The 12,137-nt window shown below is 36.0% G+C and overlaps 1 protein-coding gene across 4 annotated transcripts in view; it reads left to right on the forward strand.

Moving 5' to 3' along the window:
- UGGT2 (UDP-glucose glycoprotein glucosyltransferase 2) overlaps positions 1–12,137 on the forward strand; it is a 176,900-nt gene that overhangs the window by 24,324 nt on the left and 140,439 nt on the right. For all 4 annotated transcript variants that reach the window (XM_032402739.1, XM_032402742.1, XM_032402741.1 and 1 more), the window contains exons 3-5: positions 944–1,074; positions 1,563–1,675; positions 11,801–11,975. In XM_032402739.1, coding sequence (XP_032258630.1) covers positions 944–1,074; positions 1,563–1,675; positions 11,801–11,975 — 419 coding nt within the window. The remainder of the gene's footprint in view (positions 1–943; positions 1,075–1,562; positions 1,676–11,800; positions 11,976–12,137) is intronic.

Genomic DNA, 12,137 nt, shown 5'->3' on the forward strand with positions numbered 1-12,137 from the left:
GGGGGCCAGCTTATGGGGGCCATGCCAGCTTACGGGGGCCAGCTTACGGGGGCCATGCCAGCTTACGGGGGCCAGCTTATGGGGCCAGCTTATGGGGGCCAGCTTACGGGGCTATGCCAGCTGGCTCCAGAGCTGTTGTGCTGTTGCCCTGCCACCTCTGGCTGGCACAGGGGCAACAGTGCAGATGATATTACACCCCAGGCGGTGCGGACAAGAGGAAAGGGCAAAAATAGATGGTTCTTTCCCCGCTTACCCCATGAGTGTCACCAGGCCCTCTTCAGCTCTTGGCTTCCATTCTGCGGTCCTTCTCCCAGCCACATGATCTCCGTCTCCGCAGGGGTGTCCAAGAGTTCTTACACTCTAGGATTCATCCTCTTTGGTTGTTCAGGACCTTTGCAGACGGGTTTAGAGGAGGGAAACAGCAGTTCAGGTTATTTGTTGTATACAAGAAGACATTTCTCGTATGCTCTAAAGTCTGCTTCAAATTCTGTCTCCTAAAGCATTCTGGACACACTAATTGCTCTTGGCTATGTGTACTAAATCTGAGTGGAATTTATTTATACGTGTCATTTAAAATTTATTAAGTCATATTTAATTTTTTTGTGCTGTTCTTAGTCTCCTCTTAAATTGTAGGTAGGCCCTGCATCTTATCCTTGTATTATAACCCCACAGCCTTTGAGTGAATTAATCTGATATGCTGGCATCTTCCAAATGGATTTTAATGGCAGGATTATTTTCACCTGGACTCCTGTCGCTTGATTGTACTTCACTGGAATATCCAAATGAAGTTAATAAACCAGATCTTGATTTTCCATTTTTCTCCAACACCACCCATAACCAAACTTAAGATTTGATGATACTAAGTTAGCTTTACAGTAGAGTTGTGCCAATGTGTCGAAAATGAAAATAACATCCTTTTCTCTTGAATTTTTTTTTTTTATAGAATCAGCTTATTCTCATTACAACTTAATCCTGAAGAAAGCTGGACAATTCTTAGACAATTTACATATCAATCTCTTAAAGTTTGCTTTCTCTATAAGGGCGTACTCACCAACTATTCAGATGTTTCAACAGGTATGTAAAAGTAGCCCCTGCTTGTGCGCATGCACGCGCTCTCTCTCTCTCTTGCTCTCTCTCTGACAAAATCTTTGGGGGGAAAAAAAAACCTATAGACTTATACCTGCTTCCATAGCCTGTCATTGATTGTATTATCATTGTTAATCGATTATAATTGAATACATTATATAATTTTATAGTTATTTGGAATAAGGAAATTATGAGAACAAATGATTATTGAAATTAACTATAATTAAAATTTTAATTTGAAGGCATTTTTTTTCTTTTTTGATGGCAATTTTCAATGACTTTGAAGCATGTCCCTACTATAAAGTTGATTTTGTTCAAGTATTTGATTCTGCCTGCGTATAGATATTTTTTACTTTAATTAGAGCAATAGCTTAATAGTAGTTGATGAGTTATTTTAATCAAAGGAATATATGAGTTTTAAAGATCATGTTGTAATTATCAACTACTGTAGCTAAATATAATCTTTGAAATCTTAGATTGCAGCTGATGAGCCCCCGCCAGATGGCTGTGATGCATTTGTGGTTATCCATAAAAAACACACCTGTAAAATTAATGAACTTAAAAAGCTGCTGAAGAAGGCTACTTCAAGGTAAGTTCATGATAGCCTATAGTGAAAGACATGGTTTATAAAAAGAGATGAGGGTTGAAATAGCAGAAATTTCTTATAATAAAAATTTTTAATAATGAAGATACTGCTTATTAAAGAATGTACTCTGTATTGAAAAATTGAATCTATCTGAGTTGGTAGTTCAAGTCCTTTTCTAAAATATACAAGTATTTTCAATATTTTTTCTCATTAGCTTTTGATTTTAGAATATAAATTATACCAAAATACCATAAAATACATTAAATATGTTTTATATAATCCTAGATTGTTTTTTCAAATAAACACACAAAACTGCATTTATTTGGACTCTGTCTCTTTAAATATAAACTGAATGTGTAACTTGGGAATAAAGAATTAATAATACAGTAATACAGAGTACAGAGTTGCTTTGTTATAATGTATTTTTAAAAACTTTTTTACTTCTAACGAGTATTTAATACAAATGGATATGGATGGGCAGTCAAAAGGAAATTATTAATTTACTAGTACCAGTATATGTTTTACTGTCTGATTTATTTATACTTTAAAAAGTTTTAAAGTTGTTTCTATAATTTTGAAAGAGTTCTTTATATATTAAACAGTAATATATACTTAGTAATTCATATCAGTACTTTCTTGGTTGTTGTAAACCTTTTAAAATTTATTAAGTCATATTTAATTTTTTTGCATTTTATATTTATTTTAATATACAGAAGACTCTTTAATTTTATGTAGCCCAAATTTTCTTTTATGTGTGTGTTTTTATACTTACAGCCTTTTCCGAACCTGAGAGATTTTAACTATTATTTTCCAGTAGCTTTCCTAAAGTTTTTCCTTTCATTTTTCCATAAACTTTTAATCCATGTAAGTTATTGTTATCAAAGGTAAGGATCCAGTCAGATCTTTTTCCCTTCAGGTGACTAGTTGATTATGTATTCATTATATTTATGTTATGCTCTATTTCATAGCTGTCCGGTACATTAACTGTTTCTTGTAGCAGTGCCATGCTGTTTTAGTATTTATTGTTTTATAATATATTCTGATATCTCACAGGACAATTTCATTGCTGCTTTGTTTCCTCCAAATTTTTTTAGCTCTTTGCGGTTATTGATGCTTTCAAAATAACATTAGAGTCCTTTTTCTCCTGCCAAATTGCCTCTCTAAAAAGCCTCAGTAGGATTTTAATTAGAATTACATTAAACCTGTGGATTAAGAACAATTTAAATCTTTATTATATTGAGTCTCTCAACAGATGACATGGTATGTCTTCTGTTCATACCTTTTTTTGTTCATACCTTTTAAAATGTTAAAGTTTTGTAATTTTATGTTTTTAAAATCAGAAATAAGTTATCTATTTATTGAGATGAGTACAAAGTTTTTCTCATTGGACATACTGTGTATTATGGTAATGTATATTAAAATATTGTACCATCTTTGCATTTGTTATGGTGTGGGATATCTTAATTTCTATTAAATTAAGATCGCTTATGTTTTAAGATTCATGCTTCTATTTTAATAGATGAGATTAGCTATTAATTATAAATGCTATCTTTTTAAAACCATCATTTTAGCTTCATATAGTGAATTAGGCAACCATGTTATTTCTTTAAATTCTGTTCTTGTACATATATACGTCATAGAAAAGTATATCATAGAAATGATCAATTCCTTTTTTTTTTTTTTTTAAATATAGCAGTTTATTTCTCAAAGGAGTCTGAACTGGGTGTTTTGATACTTATATTTAAGTTTTAGATCCATTAAGCTTCTATGAAAAGTACCTCTGCTGTGTTTTAGGGGCGTCTGCATTTAACTTTTATTTTATTAAGTATACTTGATATACAACGTTATATTCACTTCAGGTGCACAACATAGTAATTCAACAATTCTGTACTTTCTCCGGTGCTCACCATGATAAGTGTGGTTATCCTCTGTCACCATACAACATTATTACAGTATTATTGGCTTTATTCCTTATGCTGTACTTTTGTTTTTTATCTCTGTGACTTATTTTATAACTAGAAGTCTGTACCTCCTTAATTCCCTTCACCTATTTTGCCCATCCCCTCCCCTTCTCTGGGAGCCACCAGTTTGTTATCTGTATTTACCAGTTTCTGGTTTTTTTAATTTATTCATTTATTTTGCTTTTTCGATTTCACATATAAGTGAAATCATATGATATTTGTCTTTCTCTTATTTCACTTAACACAACACCCCCTAGATCATCCATGTTGTCACAAATGGCAAGATCTTCAATTCCTTTATAGCTTTTTTTTCCCCTTTATAGCATTAATAGACTGTGAAATTGTTAGCCCTTGTGCATTTTTTTCTTTTCCTAGTGCATTTTTAAAACAATTTTGGTGACTTTTAAAATTAATTTTTGATGTCTGACTTTATAATTTTCTTAAATATTGAATATTTAGGTATTAAATATAAAATTAAGATTAAAAAGAGATTAACATCAAGCTTTTGGGAGAGGCCATCTGCAATGGACCCTGTGAGCCTTGCATGTTCTTGGTCTGATGAGTAGAAAGTGGAAGACCCTGACTGCTCTTTACCTGAGACATTTCTCAGGGTTGTGTTTGTATCAGGCAACCTGGAGGAATGAGGTGATTTTTCCCTATGGAAAGAAGAGCAGGCTTGTTTACTGCTTGCTATAAAACAGTGGTTCCCCAAGTATAGTGTCCCTCAGCTACAACGTACACCCACTATTTGTGTAGTATCCATTTAGGTCCGTATTTTGCCCATCCCACCCCCACCACCAAGAAATGATAAAAACCTAACTTAATGTTTTGTAAGTAGGGTAAACTCAAACCTTAGATCTTTAACAGTTCTTGACAGTTTTAGAAACAAGGGTGAGATGTTGACGGACACATGGCTTTCCAGAAGAGGAAGAGCAAGGGCCACATGGTTGGAGGAAGACAAAAACTCAACACTTAAAACTTTTCCCTACTGCCCTCCTCTCTCTCCCCCTGCCATTTTGTACTCTCTGCTCCTGGCTGGGTGGGAGCAGTTTTCTGATAACCCTGTCACAGCTCCTTGATATATGTTCCTACAGGAAAAGGCACCCAAACCCAACTGATGGGGTTTGGAAGGTGTTCATGATGGGCAAGGGTTTAAAATGATCTCTAGACCAATTCGATGAAGTTTTATTATTTTGGCTTCCATCACTGAATTACGTTTGGCACTGATACTGTTTCTGTTTATACTGTGAATGCTCTGAATGCTCATGAAGTCTCAGGGGAGACTGCCACATGTACCATCTGTTCCCAGGTGAACAGCATAGAATCTCAGGAGGAGAAAGTTGAGCCAGAATCCCATCCCAACTTTAGTTACAGTCTGAGTGGCGGCTGGACTGCCCACAGGCAGTTTTGAGTACAACAGCGCCACCTGCGTGACTCGGACATCAAGTACACTCCTTTTTAAAAAAGCAGCTCTTAGGGGCTCTTAAGCTCGTACTGAAACTGACGGCCTGACCCAGGGAAGCCTTGTGACTCTAACATCTGATGTTTTACATTTTGGCATAGGTCAAATAGGATTCAATGACTAACGAGATAGAGGGACCCAACAAGTCTCTGGTCGATTGAAAATGGTATATTCAAGTGCATAGTTGTTTTGCCTTATCATGATCTTCGATTTACATGGAAAAGTGGTAGCAACCCTTTGGGACAAACCCTGTGCCCTATTCCACTACCTCAGGTAAAGTTCTGGCTCAGTGGGGCCCTCAGTCCACAGTGGTTTCCCTTAATGCCTGGGCTGCGTTACTGTTATGTTCAGCTAAGTTAAAGCTGGTGGTATCTTCAGGGTCCTGTTACTGTTCAGTCGACCACAGCTATGTAATACCAAAAGCAGATGTGGTCACTGCAGTCAGCGGACAAAATTCAAGGCAGTGCTCCTATTCCTGACTAGTCTCTGACCCCTTGGTGAAAGTTGGTACATTTATGCTGACTCTCGGACTGTTGCCAGTGGCCTGCCCGTCTGGTCGGCCACTTGGAAGACCACCAACTGGCAGAGTAAAGGCACACTCTTTGGGGCTGTACACTGTGGACATAAATTGCAGCCACCCATCTGCCAGTCTGAGTTATTTCTGTAAACGTACACAGCGTTAGGCCCATTCTTTTAGTCTGAAGTCAAGCTGCTTACCACTTAAAACCTAATCCCTTACTACTTCAAACACAAGAACTTTCTAGCCAAAAAAAGGTAGACTCATTTGTCTCTTCCCTACCTCCTATTTAAAGATCTGTGCTCTGGATCTGCCCTAAAACTTGACAGATATTATATATGTAAATACATATGTGATTATGTATTTGGGAGAAAGTGACAGCAGTCATCACCATCCTAAATTAGTATTACTTGCTCCCCCGCCCCCAACAAGAAAATAAAACTATTGAGGAATATTTTTTTGGAAATTGGAATGGTGAAAATACCACATAGAAAAGAAAGACAGCTTTGATGCCCTAAATGTGTTATGATTTAAAAAAAGGAAAAAATAAACCAAGTGTTCAGCTCAACCAAAGGGAAAAGAAAATAATATGAATGTAAAAGGTAATAGAATTGTTCTTTTCTGTTGTTCTAATCAGTAATTTCTTTAAAGAAAAAAACTAAAAATCTAACTTGAAAAACATAATAAAAATAACTTGAAAATAAATAATAAAATAATAAAAATAACTTGAAAAACATAAAATAAAAAGTGAAGAAAATTTAGGAATGAAGAACATCTGTAGAGGGAAAAAATTAAAATATTACTGTAAATATATATGCAAATACATAAGTTATTTGCTTACAAAAGAAAAAAAAAACAACCACTATGGACAAATATCCATAGGTTATAAAACCAAGGATTATGTGCCTGAAGTTCCCAAAAAGAAAAAAAAAATGTATTAACCTAAATGCTATATATAGCTTCTCTCAGGCTGGGGAATTGATTTTGTCCTGCCTACAAGCTAATAAGCTTGCCTTTGACTGTTTCATGGATTCTGGCAGAAGACAGGAGGCTCTGGGGTCAGAAGCAAAGAACGGTACTCTTCGTGGCCACGAACAGCGTGAGCGTTAGCCTGCTGGCACTAGTTCCTATGGCTATACATTCCCCAGGCATGCAAGTGGGCCCACAAGAACACTACACGAGCAGTTGGGATTGCATCACAGCTGAGGGACACAGAGCTTGGGGAACCTAGGGCTTATAACAAGCAGTAAGCAACCTGCTGTTTGTGCCAGAGGGAGACCTTAACATACCCCTCAAAGTCTCTTGCTGCAAACCCTGAGAAATGGCCTATCATAGTCTTGATGTCTCCAGCAAAACAGTCAATGGCTCTGGCAGAAGGCCTCTCCCAATAGTCCATCCCTGGGCCTGACAAATTCTTGACCAAACTCAACATTTCTGTGACTGTGCTCCTCATCAGCCATTCTGCTGTCTCAGAAAGCCTTTAATGAAGGCTACTCTCAACAGGACTCCAAGCAGCAGGATGAGCTCCATCTGCAGGATTAGCCTCAACCATGCCCACAGGGTCCCAGATTCAGCCGACTGTGAATAAGTCCCAGGGGGACGAATATGTCCTGTGTCAGACAGATGGGCTGTAGTCGGACGTCAGTCTGTTCTCCCTTAAAACCTGTACAGGAGAGTTTGTACCTACCTGATCTTTGCTGTCACTGGAGATATTCCCCGGGGACAGTAAACAGGCCCAAAACGCAAGCCCTGTCCCCAGTGGAAGCATTCTGTGCCTGCTTTCCCCAAGTACAGACAGAAACCCCGAAAGTGGCACATGTCACTCCAGTTCCAAAACTGTTGAACTCGCACCTGGCAGCTGCAGTCTCCGTCTTCATGCTGCCTCACGTAAGGCTGCTCCCGGCCCAGAAGTACACAAGTTTGCATCATCAAGATGAAGTTGTGCCAGTCTGCATATTTATGCATGAATTTGGCAGGGCGGGGGGGTCTACACTCAGGAGACCTTTGTCTCTGGAAAATCTATCCCCTTTCTTGTAATTTTTCCTTTTATTTTCCACTTAAAGATTTATCTACTAGCATTGTTTCATTAGCAGCCTTCCCAATTACAATAATAAATTATTTGAAAACATCTTCTTTCAGACAATATTAAAATGTAAGATATCCTGTATAAATTCTGAAATGTACTTCTACAGTACTGATTTGATAAAAATCAGTAATTTTAATAATCCATTTGACTTAGTGCCATTTGAGTTCCAAGGTATCAATTAAAATTAATGAAATGATTTTTTTTTTAAAGATTTTATTTATTTATTTGACAGAGACTGAGCGAGAGAGGGAACACAAGCAGGGGGAGCAGGAGAGGGAGAAGCAGGCTTCCCATGGAGCAGGGAGCCTGATGCGGGGCTCGATCCCAGGACCCTGGATCATGACCTGAGCCAAAGGCAGATGCTTAACGACTGAGCCACCCAGGCGCCCCTGAAATGATTTTAATAATTTCATCTGGTTTGATTCCTTTTTACTTTTTAAATGAAGTATGCTTTTAGCATTCTTTAGTGTTTATTAATAGGATCCGATGAAGAATGGCAACTAATTCTATTTCTCTTGTTTTGCACATTCTTGTCTCTTCACCTGTTGCAGAAGAGATTAATCGTGAACTCAACTCTTGGGGCTGATAAAATTTTGTTTGTTTCATGTTTCAAATATCCAAACATTGACAGTAATATTTTTAAAATCCTATCTTACTTTAAATGTTAATGAAAGTGGATGATGGGGCACCTGGGTGGCTCAGTCAGTTAAGCATCTGCCTTTGGCTCAGGTCATGATCCCAGGGTCCTGGGATTGAGCCCACATCAGGCTCCCTGCTCAGTGAGGAGTCTGCTTCTCACTCTCCCACTGCTGCCATCCCCCTCCCTGCTCACACTCCTTCTCTCTCAAAATCTTAAAAAAAAAAAAAAAAAAAAAGTGGATGAATGTGTAAAATTTCAAAAGAAATTTATTAAAGTAAGATGGGTGAGTGTGCATACTTACTATGACAGCCAAACCATAAATCACTGTAAAGGTGCTTAAACTCATGTAATCTTATAAACCTGAAATAAACACAGTATTCCATGTTAACGTCCAGAAATAAAACACATTTGAAGCCAAGTAATTAGTGGAAGTTTTCATTATTTTGTTAGTAAGAAGTATTGAGCACTTGAGTGATTTTGATTTAAAATAAGTCAATAACCAGGAACAATAGTAATTTAGCCAGGGTGCCTGGGTGGCTCAGTCATTAAGCGTCTGCCTTCAGCTGAGGTCATGATCCCAGGGTCCTGTGATCGAGCCCCACATCGGGCTCCCTGCTTCACGGGAAGCCTGCTCCTCCCTCTCCCACTCCCTCTGCTTGTGTTCCTGCTCTCACTGTGTCTCTCTCTGTCAAATAAATTAAATGTAAAAAAAAAAAAAGTAGTTTGGCCAGTTTTTAAATGTAATAGTTAACATTTTCATTGGTAAGCCTTGTTCTGTAATTAAAATAGAAATTTGAATTTCTCTATTAGAAGATATAATTTATAAATGTACAATTTTCCAGCCATATCAGAAAACTGAAAAATTAGTTATTTACCATAGTTTATTGTAGAAAGTCTAAGTTTATCATGAATATTCTAGAAATGTTTTCTCTATAAAATAACAGTGGTTATCACCAAACCATTTTATCTGTTCCTATTTAGCTCAAATAAGTAATAGAATATTATTTTTGAATTTTTCATATTTAAAATCCTACTTCTTGATAAAAAGATTCCATTTCATTTTAAATTTTGATTATGAGAATTTTTTTTCCTTACTCTGTGCAGGTTAAAATAACTACTGTGGGAGAATTAAAAAATGTAAAGAAAATATGCTTACAAAGTAACTTATACACAGAACAGTATAATAAACATAATAAGATAGACTGTAATATAAACATGCTGTAAAATTTTATGGTTATGTCAATAAGTAAAAAAGAATCCTATACACATCTAGTATATGAAACCTGAGGGATTCAATAGAAAGTGACCCTAACAATTCAGTATGTTCATCTGAGTGTAGAATTTGTCCCTTTAATTTTTTTATGGATTTTATGTTAATTTACACCAAAAGGACATGTTCCCAATGCATTAAGTTTAAACATTAAAAATTAATACAGTGCATACATACAGCAAATTATAGGATTCTTTTTTACTCCAGACTTCTAGAACTTCTCCTCAGAGTCAACCAGTGCTATCAAGTTCTTGTGTATCATTTTGGAAATAAGGTATATATAGTCATAATTACATAGATAAATACCCCCTACTTTCATCATTTTTTAAAAAAAATACTTATTTGGGGGGGGTGAGGGGCAGAGGGAGAAGCAGACCCCCACCCCACCCCCAGCAAGGAGCCTGATGTGGGACTTGATCCTGGGACTCCGGGATCATGACCTGAGCCGAAGGCAGACGCTTAACCGACTGAGCCACCCAGGCACCCTCCCTACTTTGGTCATTAATGGTGGTATACCATCCAACATTTGATTCCTTTTTTCCTTGACAGTACTTGTGATCAATAGTTAAAATAAGGGGAGGTTTGCAAGAATGAGAGAAGAATGATTCTTGAGCATCAAGCATGTGCTTTATGCTCTGCTAGACGATTTGCAAGTCATTTTGGTAAATCTTTAGGACACTCCTACCAGGTAGTGAGAATACCTTCTCTTGAACAGAAAAAGGAATAGGCCCAAGAGAGATCAAATCACTGGCTCAGAGTCACATAGCTAGTAAGTAATTAAACTAGAACTTGAATCCAATTCTGCCTACTTTCAAACCCCACAGTCTTTTCACGAGTATGCTGTAGTGGTGTTATTCATGTCCCTGTCCCTCTCGCCTTTTTTTCATATTTGTTATTTAAAGACAGTAAATGACTAAAAGGTTGTAGATACCTGAATTCATTAAATAAAGTTTATTTCTCAACACCTTTGTTATTATTAACTTCATTATCTCGTTTTTCTTTCTACCTGTATAAATTGTTAAAAGATGTGGGTTTAGGATTCCATAGATAGGAGTTGAAATCCTGGCTTTGTTTGATCTTGTCCTGGATATTTAACTTGTCTGAGCCTCAGGAACCTTAAAAGTTTAAATGATAGTAACTATCTAAAGGAATTGTTGGGAAAAGAGACTGTACTGATATGTATAAAGAATCTAGCACAGTGCCTAGCAAATAAGAAGGTATTAAAGTTTACAATAGGGCCAGACCATAGGACTTCTCTGTTTCTTTGATTATCCTTGAGGATTTCATGAGTTGTTCATATTAAGTACTGATAACCTTTGTATGATAGCGTGCTTTTGTTTTTTAATTATTTGGAACCCATTTTCAGGAAATGTGAGCTATGAAAAATTATACCTTTCAAATAGAAGAAAAAAATTTTTCATTGGAAAATATATTGCCATTATATGTTATTTAAAGACAGTAAACCTTGTTCATTAAAAATATTTGTAATATTCAATTTTGGGTTAACCAGATTTCTGTCTGGAATAGAAGTCATTTTCTATTGATTCTCTCAGATTTCATATACTAAATGTGGATTTTTACTCACTGACATGTAGCTATAAAATTTTCAATGTTACATTCTGTCTTATATGTTATATTGTTTTGTGTGTAAGGAAAGTTATTTTGTAGGTATATTGTCTTTACATTTTTTAATTCTCCCACAGAAATTACTATGTTAACCTGTACACAGGATGAAAATTCACCACAGGAAGTTTAAACTCTTTTTCTGTGATCATATATATAAAAAAATATATGTATGTGTGTATATGTATATATATGTATGTATATGTGTGTGTATACATATGTGCGTGTATGTGTATGGGTAATATGTGTGTGTATATATTGTATTTTTTTCCTCTAAGTTGTTTGATAAGTAGAAATTATAAAAGGTCATGATATGTTTTCAATATGTTCTTCGAGTTCTTTTAAAAGTTTGTGTTTTGCAGTGCCCATCTGGCTCAGTCAGTAGAGAATGCCACTCTTGATCTTGGGGTTGTGAGTTTGAGCCCCACATTTTGTGTAGAGATTACTTAAAATCTTTATAAGTAAATGTTTGTGTTTTCTTTCCATTTTAGGTTGAGCCCACGTTTTGTGTAGTGATTACTTAAAATCTTAATAAATAAATGTATGTTTGTGTTTTGTTTCCATTTTAGGCCCAGACCTTATCTGTTTAAAGATGATCATAAATTTCCTACAAACAAAGAGAACTTACCAGTGACTATACTCTATGCTGAAATTGGTACCAGAGCATTTAGTAAATTTCACAAAGTATTGTCTGATAAAGCTCAAAATGGGGAAATTCTGTATGTTCTTCGGCATTATATTCAGGTATGGTTTTATCCAAGATTATTTTGTCTATAAAAATTACGTTTGATAATTTCCTTACTGGGTTTTACATAATTTCCACCTGAACAATTAAAGATTTTTTTAAATTAACACACCTATCAAATGTGAATTTTATGTGGAAAAATATATGGGGATTCTGTATAT

The sequence above is a fragment of the Phoca vitulina genome, unplaced genomic scaffold (genome assembly GCF_004348235.1).
Source record: "Phoca vitulina isolate PV1807 unplaced genomic scaffold, GSC_HSeal_1.0 scaffold5, whole genome shotgun sequence".
In the NCBI taxonomy this organism is placed as follows: domain Eukaryota; kingdom Metazoa; phylum Chordata; class Mammalia; order Carnivora; family Phocidae; genus Phoca; species Phoca vitulina.